Source organism: Triturus cristatus, chromosome 10, assembly GCF_964204655.1.
Source record: "Triturus cristatus chromosome 10, aTriCri1.1, whole genome shotgun sequence".
Lineage (NCBI taxonomy): Eukaryota > Metazoa > Chordata > Amphibia > Caudata > Salamandridae > Triturus > Triturus cristatus.
Genome location: NC_140593.1, coordinates 529,278,441 through 529,297,733, shown reverse-complemented (window position 1 = coordinate 529,297,733; position 19,293 = coordinate 529,278,441). Strand labels below are relative to the sequence as shown.

Genomic DNA, 19,293 nt, shown 5'->3' with positions numbered 1-19,293 from the left:
TCTGCTCCACTCTGTCCTTTGACTTTACCACTGAGATGCCAGTAACAGTTGAACAATTCTATTGTGTTCTACCAAGTGTCTTTGATGAACCTGTACATTTCACATCAATCCTAGCCAATGAAGCGTACAAGAAATCGAGCTGCCTGACACCCGAAGTGAATACACTGAATCAAAACAAACGGAATCTTGAAAAACCTGGAGAAAAAACCTACAGCAGTAATGGAAAGTTAACTCTCTAAAACCACTCCAGAATCGTTAAGGCAACTGTGATGAAAATAGAAAAAAAACGACTCGCACCACTACTCGGCAACCTCATCACCAACAAAAAGATATAAAACCCTACATGAAATTCAGAACGTACAACTACATTGAAATGAAAGTAACTCACTCTCCAGAACTATGTGATTCTTTAACAAACCATTTCATTAAAAAAAATCTCAAAATCTACCTTGCAATGAAAAAACATAAACTTTCCTCCATCAATCCAGTCACTACTGAAACACCATGGCCTGAAACTACTACTCTTTAATCCTCTTCTATCAGAAGACTTCTCCAACACAACAAAATCTGTTGGTTCTTCAGGATTGCCAGGGGATCTATGCCCATCTTGTGTCTTAACGCATATTCTCCTTAAAAGGTTTGCTACCACTGAAGTAACAACCGTTATCGATCATCCTTTCGTGACTGAACCTTCCCAAATGGACACAAAATGACACATATGAAACCTATATTAAAGAAAACTGGTTCAGATCGTTCTAACCTTACTTCTAACTACTTACCAATAGTGAATACCGCTTCTTAGGGAAGCTGATTGAAATATCTTCATTCATACAAATATGATTTATGTAGGATAATTACCTTCTGTGGAACTACCAAATTGGATTCCGTCTTGTTTGTGGCACGGTGGTTTCACTGATTGCAGCATGGGTCAATATCAAAACAGCCCGACATAGTGTCATGTGGGTGTGTATTGATGAAACCTTTGTCGCTCCTGATGGACTCCGCAGAACTGTGACGCAAGCAGTGGGGCGTAGGGAAGTGAATGCAGGTTTAGAATGCTGAGTTCACAGTTAAACGCAGAGGAATAAAGACGAGATATTCTAAGCCGTGTGTGTGGCAAAGTCATTGAAAAGTACTTGGGCTGGAAAGGACGCTACACCGTTGTCTTTAATGTAATTGCAGCATTAATCCTGATTCATCTTTCTTCGGCTCTCGACACCGTTTATTCCCCTATTCACTTATAGACTCTTCAGACTTAGGAATTCAAGGAATCATCTTGAAATGGGTTCTGTCTTACCCCAAACTACAGGATGCTCCCATTACGACTCGCAATCACTAGTCATTGATGATGACAGAATGATAGTGTTCAAGAAACTAAGATCACCGCAACTGGTGTGCTGGCATGCCTTGAGGTTTCTTGTGAATTTTAGAAATGGGTGGTTTCAGAGGTATGTTCCAACTGTGGTTGTATGACTGGTAACTAACATGCAATGACTCCACTCTTGGATGCCTACCTTTATAGACAAAAGTTCGGAATATGCAGTTATGTGATTCCGCTAATGCGCTTCCTCGGGGAACAAGCATGGGCCTCCTCACTCGAGGAGTCTGAGTCACCACTTGTGCTCACTCTGTCTGCTTTCCCCGGTAAGGTTATAGGTACAATAGACCCATAACAACTGAGAAGAAGGGTAAGTGCACCAAACTTATCCACGCACGCTACCAATTGGGTAATGCACACGACACTAGTCCTGAAGAAAGCTCCACGACCCGACAGGGCACCAAGTGGGCTGAAACATGTCGACCATCCACTCGTTTTAAAATAGGTGCTATAGAACAGTAGCCCTTCTAGACACGCACCGCCCTTTGGTTTTATCCTTGTCCCATCTCCAACAGAATAAAATAAGTTACTGAGTGATAGAGGCAATTTTAAATTCCCTTTACTCAACCTTTTACGATCTCTGATCACTACTGCTAACACCAGCAGGTCTTCCTCCATGTGGAAGAAAGCATATTTTAAGACCCTATGATGATGCTTTTCACATTGGCACACAAGCGGAAGACCAAGATATACCGCCACCGTACTATACACGTGAATGAGGGTTTTTAAAGACGTCTAACATCCCAGACCCTGGTTACTACACAGGACAAGTGATCCATTCTCCTATGATAACTTGACTATCACCCGGAAGCTGAATGGATCTCAGCTTCTGCCTCCCTTGACTGATTAAGTAAAGACTTTGGTGTTGTCTACTGATATCACTGATGAAAAACCATAAAGACAAAAAAAGTATTGACATTTAACATGTTTTACTTCATCCAGCATTCTTTACATTTCTGCAGCTTGTTGAACAATTTGAGTCTCATATAGTGCATCATTTGAAATGAGTCACCTCAAAAGTCTGGAGGAGTTCAGGTTGTGTGTGGGTATTCAGGACTGGGCACGCTGGTGATCTGTGGCAGTGTGAGTTTCTCACAGTGCTCGTCAATGGATCATGAAGGTGTGCAAACTGCATGCACATCCTGTCCTCGTCCCTTGTGCAGAGCTACCGAGTGATTTCCACATATGTGTGAATTGTAATTGTGGGAAAGTGTGTGATAGAGTAACACAGCTGTCAAACATGGACTATGCCAAAGAAAACCAAATACTGTGCATACAGATGTGCTGGGGAGGTGTATACATGGGTGGTGTATAGAGAAGTGCAGCAGAAGCACTGGCAAAGGCCATAGGTCTGGATTGTTTTAGATACATGTGATGTCTGGTTATAAGTCTAGAAGGATGTGTCAAGTGGTATGCAATATGAAGCACAGGATAAAGTATGCATGTTTTAAGCTAAGTCCCTAATTACATAGACCACGCCTCTTCGGAGGGATTCCTAAGTAGACTCTTTTGCAACACCAGTGCTTAATTTGAGCCAGTGGCTGACGGTGCTCAGTACAGGCACTTGATCATCAACACCAGTGCTTTTCATGAACATCAGTTAAGGACACGTTCATTTACTGTGAAATTAAGCTATCTTCTCATACGGTGACCATGTTGTCGGTGTGAACTCTTGGCCAAAAAAATCTACATACTCTAGATATCCTGTGAATGATTTGGCAGCCATTTTTGTAGAGAAACACATTTCCTTCGCAAAGGCAATAACCAAACTCAACATGTAATTCTAGACTCATTCGTTTGATTTCGAGCGTCATGATTATATCTTTGAAAATGCTCTTATTGAAAATGCTGTTGTCTGTAGTAATAAAATATTTTGTTAGACTTCTGTAAACTAATTTTAACTCTGTAAACTAGCTTTAGGTAAATGAAAACTATGAACCTGTAATTTTGTTGCCTGCTTGTATCCTGTAGTAATGTATGTAAATCAACAGATAAACATTTAGTTTTAGTTCGCAGTGTAGCAATCTGCCTAAATTATTAATAAATACAGTGTCGCGTGCAGCTGTCAAGGCCCACTTCACGCAGTTCCCTTGTTCAACAGCAGAATGGAATTTGGCTTTGCTGACAACCTCACAGACCTGCACAGGGAGCCAGTTCTGGGAAGACAATTAGGTAAGATTTTAAACTAACCACTATGATGGTCTACAACCCAAGTTCACACTTGTTGTGCATTCATTACCCTCAGCCACTGATATAGAGCCAGTGCTTAATTTGAGCCGGTGGTTTCTGGTACTCGGTTCTGGCACCTAATCATCATCACTGGTGCTTTTCATGAGAACCAGTTAAGGACACATTCATTTCTGGTAGGTGGGGGGGAGATTAAATGATTTGCCCTGAATCGCATGATGTTGAGCAGATGCCGAGACTCGTACCTGGTTCCCGAGCACCAAAGTCTGCTATTCTGGCCATTACACCATATCCTCTCCCCACCTTCGTGGTTAGCAGTTGGCTCTGTTTTTCTCTGTTGGCCCTGACAGGAGAAATGGGCTGGTGCAAGCTGCCTCCTGATGAGAGCCCTGGTGCTTTTTTAAAAAAAAAAAATGTTTACAAACTATCCACTGGGCCACACCCCATTTTAAAGGACCGCCCCCCTACACATACCTTTTTCATCCCACTTAAAGCACTGATGGTTCCCATCATCATGCTTTTTTTTCTGAGAGCCTCCATAGTTTTCCCTTTAAACATGAGTTTGCTACACCCAGCTTTAGTTTCAATTGAGGGGCGGCTGAACAGGACAGTTCCATCACTACTGCCTTGCGGCGAGAGAGGTGGGGCTGGAGTTGTTGCAGTGTCACTCAACAGTGGGGAGCGAGGCCATTGGTTGCTATAGCTGCCTATCTTCACCTCAGTCAGGATGGCATACTTTAAATGTATTACCTGAGCACATGTCCATGCTGTCATTAACCAGTAGTAGATTGAAAGGATGCTTGTGGGCATGCTTATGGGCGGGCACTAGGTGGCATATTCGCTCTTGCATGCTGCTGCTTGCCAGCAAGGGACTCTTCCTCACTGGGACATGACAATTTGAGAAGTATAAGTTGCCAAATAGGTGAACAGGTGTCGAGTTCGCGAAAGTCCAAAGAGATCTGGAAACAAGGTAGACTTGCCAAATGTTCAATACTAAGGCCTTAAAAAACAATGTTCTCCGCTCTCTTTGATCTACAGGTAGAAAATGAGGTGCGTTGCACTTGCTAGCATAATTCTCCTCAATGCTGACCATATTTACTGTTCTCGTCAAGTGTTCTTAACGCCAACCACGGGCTGGTTCTCCGTCTCTGTCATTTGGCGGAGTCCATATTGGGTGTGTGTGGCCCTTAAAAGAGTATTCTGTCTATTCTTCTGGCTGACAAGCAAGGTCAGTGGTTACCATGGAAATGGCTGTGGTACATGTAACAACCTGCAGCTTCCCTATAGCATGTCATCTCCCAGCGACATTTTTGGGTGGTCACTGGTAAGATTTTTGGTGGGTTTGGCATTCAATATATATGTACAATATGGAAAGAAACTCCACCGAGACTACTATTTCCCGGTGTGCTTCTGTGACAAAGAGGTCGAGCACAGTTTGGGAAGATATCCACAGAGTGGCGCTGAAGCACGTTTTACTGCAGCAAAAAACCTGAAAATAAATACAGAGCCACAAACGCCGAAATAATTTCTACTTTTTTTAAGCTGACGTGGGAAATGTATCCCCTGTGATTTGCCAATCATCCCCCGGGTTCGGTGTAACGGATCTTGGAATTAATCTGCGTAGTAAACGGCCAATAGAGAGGCACCTGTCTCTGGTCCTGAACTGCAGTCAGCCCCTCATTTGCATACCGGGGGATGTTGTGCCCGCTTTCTGCAGACCACGGCAATAATAATAAAACGAGGAGTGTGGCGGGGTGGGTCGGGGTCAGTCTGATCCCTGTCCTCTCTGTAGGTTTAGGGAAGCGCATCATTTGGTTCGGCTTTGATTTCTAAGCGACTGATTTCCCTCCACGAGTAAAAAGGTGTCTCCTCGGTGAATGGGGGCGGTGGGTCAGGTAGATCCGTATCTTCCCTCTGGGATTAAGAGGGTTTTTCCGCGTCCAGGTTTGATTTATATTCGTTTTCTACGCCTTCCAGATGAAAAGGTGTCTCCGCGGTGTATTCTCTCCGTCCCCAGATCCCCCGGCCCCCCGCTGCTTGGATCCGCCTCCCTCCCTCCACCCTTCATTCACATTCCCTCCTCCCTCCACGTCTCAGCCTTCTCCGTTTCAATCAGGTGTCTGCTGCTTTTCAACTTCGCCGTTGCTCCCCCCTCCGCGTCCTACTCGCCAGGAAAGCCCGGTCCGACCCCCCTCGGCCCCCCACCTCTCCAGGAAGCAGCAACGTGCTCTGAATGTGGGCTTCCACTTTGCCAGGACGCTTCTGCCTGCCTCTCTCGCGCTCCCTCCCTCCACCTCCTCCTACCCGGACTGCCAGCATGCTGCCTCTCAGCCAGCCCATCTGACACCTCTGAGTGGAGAGGGATCCGGACGAGGTGCCCTTCGCTTCCAATGCTGGTCCCCGGGGGGCCGTCTCAGGAGGGGGTCGCGGTGAAGGCTGTCCTCCGCGGGGCCTGCGCCTGCCTGCCGCCGTCTCCTGCTGATCTCGGGGTGACAACAGACGGTCACGTTGCCGCTGCTGCCGCCGGTTTGTTGTTGCTGCCGGGAGCCACTTGTCTCTGTAGTATGTGGTAGCCCGCCTCGGATTAACTCATGGCTTCACTGTACCAGCGATTCACGGGGAAGATCAACACCTCCCGGTCCTTCCCTGCCCCACCTGAGTCCAGCCACCTCCTGGGCGGGCAGGGCACCGATGACAACGCCGCCAAGAAGCCCCACCGCCCCCCGCATGAGGCCAGGGCTCTCTACCAGTACCAGTACCAGTACCAGCAGAGGAATGACTGCGAGGAGGAGAACGTAAGACACAAATCTTTATTGCCTAATTTAATAACTCGCTTTCGTTGATGTGATGACACTGCCCCCCCCCCTCCCGCCACATACCTAGCCCCCGTAGGGCTCTTTAGTAATAATTAAACTGCGCGCGAGCCACTGGAGGAGACCAGTTAATATCCTAATTACTCGTCTCTCCCCAACCGCAGATAGAAGCCTGCATCGATTTTCTGGAGAGGCTGCGAAAGCAGCGGTTCCTTGCATTGGCTCCGAGAAGTTTAACCTAACATTTCCGGGCGGGGGAGCCGTCCTTGCAGGGCATACTGGAAAGGTGCGCGAGGGCCCAAGGTGCCCCTGGGTAGACCTCGCGCCCGCCGTACAGCGATGCCATAGCATGGGCGAACAAATGGACAATTAGTGCGAAAACCACCAGAACCTTGTATTTTGGGGCAACTGGTGAGTGTTTTCGTTTTGCCCTAATAGGTAGCCAATCAGCCCGGGGTATGTCAGAAGACGTAAGAAAATATATGTATCATATCACAACCTAGCTTACCATAACATACTATTGCTCTACCACGCGTAGCTACACATGTGTCTATTCGGCGCAGGTTTTGGACGCCCCATGTTCGGTGAGCGCACGTGCCCTCACCACACATACTATTTTTGCGACTAAACAGCGCGTGGAGCCGATATCCATATCACATTACTTTTTTTTTACTAGGCACGCGCCGTGTGCCAAGGGGATTCGAGGACAGCTCATTGTTTGCACATACTGCGAATGCAAACATTTGTTGATCCGCGGCGCGTGCCGTTAAACGACATCTGTTCCCTCCACACCGAAGGCCAGTTGTGCGTTCAGACCCTAAACACGCACTGAAGCCAGAAGATTGTCAACAACAGTATTAATGTCGACGCCCTGTGGGTCATGAATGAAGTGTATGTGCGATACGCGGGGGCTTAATATACACGGTCAACCCACTCGCAATTTGCACGTTCATAAATCGCTGTTCAGAAGCTGAGGACCAACGTGGGGGGGGGGGGGGGGGGGGGGGAGGGCTCTGCTGCTATTGATCCTCTAAAAGGTTCCTTGTAGGAGAAGCTTTTTTTGTTTATTCCTAAAGGTGTTCGTATATAAACTCAAATAAGAATGCTCGGATCTGTTCACTTCTCACCCGTTTTACCACGGAGGAGATGCGTATACTTTTCTGCCTGGCGGTTTCAAGATGGACTCGCTTCAGAAGAGGCAAGCTGCTCAACAAACACTTTAGAATCAAAACTGTCAGCTGGAGTGCAGTTGCCGAGCCCGTTACAGCTCTATTTGTGAAATGTATTCAACTGTTATGAGGCGAGTTAACAGGAACGAAGTGTGAAAACTGCGTTATAGGTTTATCAAGATGGTGCTGTATCATAAATAACCACTAGATGGCGGCATCCTAAAGCAAAGATGCTCCACCTGAATCCTCTGTGACCGTATAGCGCTGTATCTTTTTTATTTGCTTATTTGTTTTTTATTTATGTCTTTCATTTTGCTAGCAGGGGGACTGACGGTTTGAAATGTGAGAAATACCGCGTGCCGGTACACGGGTAATGCCCTTCGGCACATTTAAACAATTCAACGCGCTGATCACGTCTTCTGACGAATCCGCCGTAAAATACTATAAACGGTATACCTTTAAAAACAAATCTGATTATTAACACATTTCAGTGATTTTCAAAGACACAATTAACATGTTTTTATTGTAGACCATAATATACCATGGACGGATTTGTTAGGTAGAGCGATACCCAGTGACAAAGAAACAGACACTGGTATTAGCAAACATTGGAGAAACACGACAGCACGGAAGAGTCGGGTGATGTGGTGTGCTTGGAGTTCATCCGACGCAGCCTGTGCTTGCGGTGCTGTGCTTGGAGTTGATCCGACGTAGCCTGTGCTTGTGGCGCGCGTGGTTCTCTGCTAGCCGGATCCGTTTCCCTGTGGTGACTAGAGAGCGCTGTTCCAGGTGCTGAAACAAGCCCCAGACATGCTGTTGGGTAATGGGCTGTGGTTTATGTGCGCATGATACCAGCAGCTGACCTCAGCAGCTCCTGTCGCGCGCTAGCATCTCTCAACGTTCGAACAGGCGCTGGACAGAAGGCATGTGGCCGGCTAACAGGAAAACGGGCTTCTAGATTTATTTTCTGTGCCTATTTTGCAGAAGCACCACAACTTGTGCAGAGTGCCCAGTGCATGTCAGTGACAAACGTTTTTAAAGGGAAGACCTGCACAAATGCATGACCATAATGCTTATTATGGTTCACGTGAAGACGCACTTACAGTTTATACATCGGTGACTGTGTCTTTATGGCCCGGTATGTTGTTTTCTGTCCGTATGCTCAAGTTAAAATGTGTCTCCCCTCAATTAGTCATGTGCATTACAAATATGTGCTGGTGTGAGTTGGAAGTATCTAATTGGAGAGGCTCGTCTTTGACGTGCTGTCGTCACTGTAGGGGGTGGGGTTTTGAGTTCTTACCTTTTCCCACACACGTGTGCGTTAACCTGTACCGAAAAGACACACGCAGGGGAGACACGTGCAATGCTGTTGCTATATAAAAATACAGGCCTCCAAGGACGCGCGAGACGCCTTCAGCCGCAGTTGCGTGGACTCTCGAAAGTGTCAAGCACATGAACACTCTGAATGATGTCCATATTCCATTTTATTACAATTCTTTTTTGTTTTTTTTATATATAAAAAATAAAAGGCACACAAGAATATACAGATCTTAATTGTATTATCCATATTTCTTTTATTGTTACTGTTGATTTGTCTGGCAGTCGGGTGCTCCTGAACATTTTTGTCACCTGAGGATAATTGTATGTATAATCAGGCTGTAGCTGGTAAGATTCGCACCCTTTCCTGCCAACTTCCGCCTTGCCCATTCCACCCTGTCCTCTCCACGGCTCGTCGATCGATTAATCATTTCTGCGAGGTGATCAGTCGTCGTGTTATTGGGATAGTCGTTGCTGACGCGGGCACAGAGAGTCAGCTCCACCCATCCACGAAATTACCACTTTCTCTTCTCTCATGCACACAGGATTTTTCTTTTTATTTCTGCAAATTGGCTGAAGCACGTGCGCCCCCATTAGAGGGAGCTTTCTTCCGTTCCTTCCTCTTGCAAAGAGTCATACTGATTAATGGGTTTAATTTTTGCAAGCAATTGCCAGGAGGCGCTGAATAAGATACAGGAGACGCTCGTGCGAGAGCCTCGTCCCTTTTAATTATAGCGACTTTAACACTGAATGAATCAGGTTTATGAGGGGGGCGTCCCCATGAGGTCCCGCTCTGATCTTCACCGGTTTCCTTTTGAGTCCGACTTTCAATGCTTCGGCACCTGATTCCAGCTGGAGGCCTGGGGACTGGTGTGGCGCTGCCAGCGTTCGAGGCCTTGACACTGGGGTCATTTTTATGGCTTGAACCGCAGCTGTCACCAGATAATATTGTGAGCGTCACTAGAGAGGGGCTTTGGCACAGCCCACATGTTGGGAGCTAGGAGTACATGTTTTGGTTGGGCAGAAGTTGTGTGGTTCCACAAAAAAGTGCTTGCCATTCAGCAGCTGTGATCATTGTTTTTTTTCATCCAGCTGAAGGAAACTTGAATTTTAAAGGGCACAGACATGACATTGGCATGCCTATAAAGGGTCTCAGATAAATAGATCATTTTTTGTTTTTATTCTCTGGCAGCGGCAAAGATGGGAGGAGGGCAGCCATTATCCTATATGAATTAACAGTGCAATTGTCACTTGACCTTTTAACCTGCACCAATATTATTCTACAGATCTCTGCTTTCTCACAAATACATATATATCTATTACCATGCTTTTTGCCTGTGAGGATTCACATTACCATACATCATACCTTTAAAACCTGACCTCTTGACATTGCCAATGCTTGTTAGTCAACAGGGATAGACATCAGGACTGTACAACGCGTGTGTGATAAGTGAGTAAATACCACCCACCCGGGAGTTGTCAGCGTCCATGCAACTGCTAGACCCACAAACAACGTCACCCCTGTATTTACTTTGTGAAATGTCATTCTTTTATTTTTGGACTGTGATGCCCCAAGACACAGTGGAGAAAATATCTGCTACTTGGAGAAGGCCTCAAACGTTTTGAAAGCACCCTGTCTTTCTTCCTTTCACTCTTTCACCTTAATTGTCTCTCCCTCGCCTTTTTCAGTCTTTCCCTATCTCTCTCTCTTGTGCTTGCTCACTCCTCTCCTTCGTTATCTTTCACTTTACCCTTGCTCCCCTGTCACATCTTTCTACTTTCCCTTTCCTTCTCTTTCTTTCTCTTACACCTTTCTCTTTGTCTTTCTCATTTTCCTTTCGTTCTCCATGCTCCATTCTCCCTCTTCTCTCTCACTTTTCTTTCTCTTTCTCTCTCTTCTCTCACAATAAGTTAACCCAAAAATACGTGTACTTTGTGAAATAATGTGAGCTCTAGAATGAAGGCACTCTGTATGTGCAGAAGACAAACACACCATATGTCTTCATTTAAAGGACCATCTCTGCATGGAAGCATGGGTGTTACTGACATGGAGACATCATTACCTCCCAGCTGATCTTTTCAATGCTATTTTATGAAGCTGAGCTCGTAAACATGCCATATGAAGTTTTAGTTTCTTCAGTGGACTCACAGGCTGCCTTGTGGGGTGAAATTCAGAAGATGCTTTCTTAAGGGACTTTAGGATTTATCAGCAGTTCGTTCAATAATGGGCTCCAATAGTGCAGGAGGTGCAGTGGCACTGGGAGCCACCCTGTGGACAGGGTCGGACATGGGACAGAAAATAGGCCTGGTCACCAAAATAAAAGTGGCCCCACAAGTGAATTAAATAGTTAAAAAAGTAGGCCATGTTTGCAATTTTGAACCTGTAAAGACACGCTGTGTAAGTATTTTGGCAGGAATGGAAGACAACATGGATAATAGATTTCTTAAGGCAATGTTTGTTTTAATATCAGGGAAATCAACAGTAATACTCGGCCCACAAGACCTCAAAACAAGCCGACTAACAGGCAAAAAAACACGACCCACACACTGACCTGTCAGATCAGCCCATTGGGACCTGCCTGATTGCCCCATGTAGAAAAGAAAATAGGGATGAGCCCATATCACCCTCTAGAGCGTAGGCTACACATCAACAGTAATCAACAGTAGCTTTTGTTGATTTTGCCCGCGAATCTCACAGACACGGAAGTAGCAGCCCGGGGACGCCAGCCGTAGGACTGATTCAGCCACGAGCAATATGTACCCGGAGCAGTAAAAGAATTTCTTAATGCCATCAACCTTCCAACAAAAAGGAATAACCTTAACCTAACAGAGTCATCCTTGGATCCAACGACCAACAAAATCAAACAAGGAGGAACCTCATTTGCCTATATCTATGCGTAATTATACAGCCTGGACAACCATGACATTTTGAAACAATTACACCTAAGATTTTAACCCAATAAACAAGTCACCCTAGTGCGATTGCACAGGTCACTATGTTTTGGATAAGGAGAAACAAATAGTTATTGTCCTGAAGAAGGAGGTTACGAACAGTGAAAGCCTCCGAAACGCGTCGACACATTGAGTTTGTGTTAAATTCGGAAGGGGCTAAAAAACTATTTGAAATTGGGAAACATATTCCTAGTCGATGTAGCCTATAGGTGTCTGAATTAACCACCATATGACATAGTATATTGTCTTTCCTTTTTTTCTCCTGCATAACCATATGCTTAAATGATTTTAACTGTTTTTATATTTTGATAAATGAAATGTATATCTTTTATTGAGCATATTGCTATGAAAATAGTTTATAATGTTAATAAATAGCTTGTTTTGATACAAATTATTGTTTTTTCGTGTAAGTGTTACATTGGTTTGAGTGAGTAGTCTAGACCCCACTGGGGGATTATCGATTGAATTGAGTGAGCGAACTATTTAAACAGTGTGTTTTCCAAAAAGAAAAAAAACTCTTTTACTTTACACATCAACAGTATACAAAGAAATGGAGAGCTCTAGCTGGATAAATAAATAAAATAGTTATACCAGAGTAACTTATTATTTGTTATTGGTAAGGGAAATTTCAATATGTTTCTTGAACAATTTCACATACAACACTATTTTTTATATTGATCAGGACACCTTGTTATACAGAGTGAGACAATGCACACAGGTTGAACAATGAGTTTTTTGCATTATCTGGAGTTTAAACAAAAAAAGTAAAAAAGGGAACATAAATATTTTTTGTGGAAATGAAAACAATTTCACAATAACATAGTATTGTTAAACAATAGTGCACAATACTTGCTAAATGCAATGTGTTTAGGTGATAGTCAAGCCCATTATTCAGGGTTTTGGTACCATCATCAGCTATGCCGCTGAAAATGAAAAAAAGTCCTGCTCATGGTGTTAAATACTAAATGTCTCTGGTAAATTAGAGGAGCAGTGATCTTTAATAGAATTGTAGCATTTCTGAAGATCGTGTTAGACCGGGTCTGAGATTTGTTGTAGACGTGTTTCGGCCTGGTGTTTCCAGGCCTCTTCAGGACTGGGCAAAGGTGTGTACCAATGCCTAAAAAGATTAATCAAAATTATAGTCATAGGGTCTACATGACCCATGTATGCATCAATATCAGTCTATGTGGTGTCAATGAAGGGGAGTGAATGAGCGAGGCACACATGCATGGCACACAATGTTTGGTGTAATGCAAGGTATAAAAATATATATGTACAACCTTAAAAACCAAGATGCATTAAATAGGCCTCGTGCTAATAGCTGCCCCATGGCTGTGTGAATGCAGAACATACTGCCAGACAATATCACAAGGGTGTCTGTGTAACATCAAGATATATCTATAAAGTTTGAAAACATCAAAGGAGTGCACCTGCCTGTATCCAGTGAGTGTGTAAAAAGCAATGCATGCAGCTGTGTATGAGAGGTGTAACCCCTGATGTTAGGGCGTGGGGCTTACCATCCGCTGTGAGAAACGGTGGCAAACCAGGCAGATTCCACAAAGAGGCTCTTTTGAGCATATGAATGCAACTGCTGAATAAAAACAAAGATAAACCACAACCTAGATTAAAAAAGGTGGTTCTTTGTTATTAAGATCCTGCGATACTCCATGAATCACATTGAAACGTACTTGAGGGGGATATTGTCTGTCACCTGGGGGTCCTGTAGGAGGTCATCGCCTCTTTGTACGGCTTGGCGAGTGTGCTCAAGTCGCTTCTGCGACCCTTGGGACTATCCCAGCCTTCTCCTCTGAATTTGCCTTGGTCAGCTTGCTGGTCTGTTGCCGTAGAGGGAAGAATCTCTGGCTGAACAGCGGAGTGTTCTCTGAGGCACATTAGCAGGGTCTGGAGGTATATCAGCTGTTTCTAAACTGGTGTGGTGGGGGTGGTTAATCGATCATGTGACAATCTCAATGTTTCAGAGTCAGCACCTCAAGACTGCTGACAGGGCACCTTGGAGCTCTAGTATAGATCTCTCATGGTCACCAATTGTTGTAACTTGCTTTTGGCTTCCATTAGACTAACCTGAGCCATGTCTCTAATAATGAGGTTCGGTACCCCTAGTGATGGTCAAGGATCATACTTCATAAGTATTCATTTCGAAAGTTGGCTGTCAAAGTGAGGTTTCCCACTATCGAGCCACTAAAATGTAAAACTACAAAATGTCTGCTTAGGCAGTGTAAGTGTGGCCACAGGAGGACTCAATAGATTGATGATAAAGATGCTTCCTTCAAAGTCTTACTAATTCCGCACTAACTTGTTGGTTTGGAAATTAGGTTCTCTAAACTACATCATGGGATTGGTAGCTGATAAAATGTTTTTGCAGCTCCTAGGCAACAATGCATTCTCAGTCTGTGTAAAAACACTCATATGGTGATCGGAGGAAAGCTTGCAAATAGTGTAAACTCCTGGCAATCACTCTGGGTGGCATTCCAATACATCATTTTACACTCACTGTGCCACTTGAGATTTAGTCCCACCTAATGCAAATCAGTACTGACCCTGCTCCTAATGGGAACAGTGCACCCTGAACTCCAGACCAGACCCCATTCAGAAAGGAATACAGGCAGCTCCTGACCAGTTAAGGCCTTATTAGGGCCTCTCAGTGAGTTGTAGCGTGAATCCTGTGGCGCAGTGAGCAAGGGACCAGCATCTAGGAATACCATCGACCACGTAGGGCTTTACAACCAACACACAAAAGGTGATGGGAGGAATGCTTGCAAATAGTCTAAACCACTGCCAATCACTCAGTGTAGCATTACAATGCATTGTTTTTTTGCCCACCGTGCCACTCAACACGGAGGTCAGCGCTATGCAAATCAGTACTGATCCTGCTCCTCATGGGAGCAGTCCATCCCGCACTGCCAGACAAGCTCCCTCCAGAAGGGAACTCAATTATGCATGTATGAAATTGAGACAGAATATTTCTAGCGAGGGGACCCCACTAATTAAGTAGTTTGATGGGATATGTCCCTGTGTCAAAGAAACGCCTCTCTTAAAATTGGGAGTCTATTTGTTAGAGCTTTGAGGATAATAAAAGCTTGGTAATTCCTGCGCATCTACAGGGATACCAAACACCTGTTACTATGGAACAGCCTACTCGGATGCACAAAATAGGCTTATATTAGGAAATATATATTATATTAAAAAACACCACAAGCATGTTTCAGAAAAGAAGGAATACAAAGCCCGATTTTAATGATCCGTTCTAGCATGATCCAAAGACTTTAAATGTAACGTGTGTTGTGAGAAGAAAAACAGTAATAAATAAATATATAATTTCATGTTGATCCCAAACCTTTACCTGTGGAATATTCTGTGATGCTGAAAACCACAAGCACAGAGTCAAGGAAACCAGGTGTATGGCAGAATCCGAGGATTACCTGGCATCTCGTTGGGCTACTTTAATAGTCATGCACAATAGGCCAACAGGAACATCCAATTTATTTCTAAGTTGGGCTGGTAGTGTTTATAATATTGTTTATAACACAGAACTCCTCATATTATAACTATTAGGTCTCATTGACTCAATGTATTGAGTTCATCCTGTTCCTGGTGCTTTAAAAACACCTTAATAAATAAATCCAGTTTTTTGTTGCGCTTCCATTTATTCATCTTAAAACGCAAAGGAGAGGGTGGGAACAATTTTTGTCTCCATTTTATTAATAATTCTATGCAGTGGAGAATAGAATCAGTTAACTAATATTGTGGCCTCTTGTGTTTTAAGGTGCAGAGTCGGATCACAATTAATGCGGATCACGCCACTATCGGTTAAATGACCACGCTTGCATTGAGACGAACAGTGTATTAAAAACGGATCCAAAAATTGTATATTGGTTCCCACCTTAACTCTGTTCACAAATGCTTCTCCACTCTGCACCATCCTCTGATATTTAAATGACTTACCAAGATTACCTGCAAGACTAAATAGCATATTCTCAAATGAGCCACACGCCTCCATCGTTATGATAAATTATGGGATAACTTGTAAGTTAAATTAGCCATCAAGAACTTTAAACCATGAGAATTCAATATCAGTGTGGAGTAGTAAAATGTTTCATAATCGACTTACCCCAAACTTTTTCTGCTGAGCGAATTGACAACCATCGCCTGTATTACCAGCAGTTGAAACTGTACTACTGCAAGTGTGAGGTGGTCATTTCTCACCTCCTGGTAATATTAAAGATGTCCTACTTTTGCTACTGTGGGAAATATGCCGTAATGAGCAAAAGAATTGTCGTTTCAGGTTTTATTGCCCAAATTACCAGTTAGTATTCTAAACATTAAAGAAATGTCTGCCTTAGAGGTAACCACTTACTGAGAATTTACTGCATGGGTTCCATAGCAGACCCAACTGTACTGAAATCGGTTTTCCGATGCTATACACAAATTGCTGTTTATATTTTAGGCACATCAGAAGTGAACAGTGGTTTCCAGGCACTAAACGAATAGATGCAAAGTTAGACATACCTGAAAGCCATTACTGATGTAGCTGAGAAAGATATTTTCTGGTTGTATGATGTCTGTGGGATCATCTCTCACTTACAAAATTAGGCAGCACTGCTACAAAATATATAATGTGAAACCAAAATATATTTTCGTAGGACTGACTGAATTATTTCATGCTATCCCAAAAAAGTATGAATATTGTGTCTGACACTATCTTCGATGCCCATTGTAGAGTGAGGGTGAACTCCCAAGTGTTAGATATGCCATACTCAAACAAGCCGGAACCAATGAGGGGCCTGAAAAGATATAAAACTGGTTTATGCAAGCAACTAAAATGTGGATTTCATGTAGAAACTGCCCTGTGGTCATATCACCACCGGAGAGCAAATACATTCTATGAAACATAGGATGATTTGTAGTCTTAATGACAGAAGATTGAATGAGAAATTCTACTTATTGTTTTTTAACGTATGTGCCCGAACCACAGCTGAGGATGCCAATTGATGGGCAAGGGGCAATAACTAGCGCTATAGACTGGCTCCACAGTCAATTGTGAAGTTTGTTCTCCCGCTCACAACATTTAAACAAATGTTCTAATTATTTAGTATTATTGCTTTCTGCAGAGCACGTAAATGAATATTAATTGCCCACCTCACAATTATGTCCCAAAGGCCGGAGCACACAAATAGGGAAAAGGATTTTATCGTTGCCACCTCATGTTAAGGTGGCCAATAAAGCTATTACTTATCTGTAGGATTAGTTGTTCCAGGAGGCCACTCTCAGTTCCACCTTGCTTGAATTACTGATCCTCCCTTTATTCAACAGTGGGAGTTGTGAAGAGGACATGCTGCATTTGGTTTGCTCCTGTAATACAGTAATGGCAGAAAGGAAACAACTGTTAACAAAGGCTTCATCCAAAGCAGAATACGAACAAGAAGACAGGCAATCCTAGCCTGTTTTGACCCAGGGGACCCTCAGTTAAACTGCTGTTTTGTCAAATTTCTGCAAAATGTGGAGCAAAGATTAAAGAACATGTAAATCGCCCAGTACAGTTCTTACAAGAAACAATTTAATATCATATCTGTGGAAGAGGTGTGGTGCAGCGGCCAGGGTGCCTGACTCCGGACCATGGGATTCATGGTTCAATCCCCGGTGCCAGCAGCAGGTTAGCCCACCGCCATGTGACTCTGGGCAATAGCTCGCTTAATCGTCCCGAGGCCCCCAGTGCCGGGACACCTCTTCGAGGTAGCTGTGCACTTTACAAATGCTGGTATTTCATTTCATTGATTTCATTTTCATATCATCCTCTACTAACAATATAGTGCTTCCCAAAATACTATTAGGGGTAGGCCCATTAACCTTTATCGAAATTAACAGAAATCTTTCTCTTGAATGATCTTTAAGCTTTAAAACTGCAACCTCCACTGGCCTCTTATTATTAGAATAACTTGTACTGACACTGAAGATTTTTACCATTTGAATTTTAATTATGTTTCAAAATAAATTTGTTTTATTGTGTAAATGCAGGTGGTACTATTGAATTGAATGTTATCTTAACTCTCAGGCTGTCAGGGGTGGATAGGTTGTTCATTGGTAGAAATACGAATTGAAATGTGTTTGTACAATAACATCCTTAATACGAATTGAAATGTGTTTGTGCTATAACATCCTTAACTTTAACATTGTGACTATCTGATTTCCTTTTATCGATCATAAATTAAAAAGAACAAAAAAAATAATTTGGGGAATTGAAATATTTTATCGATGATTTTTAAACATGCCATGTAAACCTGTATTATTTTTGTATATTTATTGCAATGGTTTTAAGTAGACACACAAATGTTCAATAAGCGTAAACTTAAACATTCATTCAACAGTGGAAACAAATCTATGAACACAAAGCTGGTTGGTTCATAAATTCTTCTTAAAGACATTGCATTTCTAGCTCTATGTTTTGATTGAGACTGCAGACACATCATCCATTCTCAGCTCATTTGTTGAGTATGCAGGGCCTAGTGCTTAAATTGGCGTTGTTAGGTGTTCAGTTGGTCTGAATGGTCTCCATTCACTCACTCATTTGTTTTGTGCTCTCCTTTTAGAGATAACCAACATGGAATCCGTATTTCAAGTTTTTTGCCTTCTGAAATGACCAGCTGCCTTTTCAGACTTCTTACATCATCACACGCGATTACATGTACAAAATAAACAGGTTAACCTAGGGTGAAGATCTTTGATATTTATTGTCTTGATTTGTAAAATAATGAGCACATCTATGCATTGGAGATCTACGCTTTTTACTTGTATAAATTTGCTCAATTTGTGGGATTCACAAGATCCCAAGCACCACCTTTGTGCATCTTCAAAAATCTAGGATTTATTGGCACAGTGTTGTGGCCCTAAGATTTACGTCTGCAGATTGTCTTCAATAAGAATAAGAATACGATCTGAAAAAGTATTCTATATTTTCCCATTTATCACATAGAAATATATTTTTCTGTACGGAGAAATCATTGTGTCAACACAGCCTAAAGCTATGGAGGTGTTTCAGTCACTTTCTTATTAAGGAACAGTAGAGACATGTCTTATGCCCGTGAAGTTGTGCACAGTCAGCAAATATCCCCCTCTGTCAGTGCCTAATTTGCAAACAATAAATGCCAGGGCTCTCGTCAGGAGGCCACTGCTGCTTGAACCATACATTGCCCCTGCTATGCTGCTAAAGTTAGTAACAACACAACTACAAACCATCACACTCCTACAAGTTTGACAATTCAGACTATTTAAGACCCCCAAAGGTATAAGAATAACTTGGGCGACAGGTCAGAATAATTATTCATGTATATTGAATTAATAATGAACTGTTGTTGTAGTCATCTATAAATTAGCCAGACAGCGCCACCTTATGGCAGACTGTCACCTGTGCTGGTGTAGACAATTAAGTGCTGGTGCCAAGCACTGGAAACCACTGGCTCAA

At 43.2% G+C, this 19,293-nt stretch overlaps 1 protein-coding gene across 2 annotated transcripts in view; it reads left to right on the top strand.

The window, feature by feature from the left end:
* Positions 1–19,293, top strand: part of DPP6 (dipeptidyl peptidase like 6) — a 2,129,336-nt gene that overhangs the window by 479,583 nt on the left and 1,630,460 nt on the right. The window contains exon 1 of one of the 2 annotated variants that reach the window (XM_085631993.1): positions 5,726–6,360. The exons of the other annotated variant lie outside the window; for it this stretch is intronic. Within the exon in view, the coding sequence (XP_085488119.1) occupies positions 6,157–6,360 (204 nt within the window). The 5' untranslated portion in view covers positions 5,726–6,156. Of the gene's footprint in view, positions 1–5,725; positions 6,361–19,293 lie in introns of those variants that run through there. 2 annotated transcript variants of the gene reach the window in all.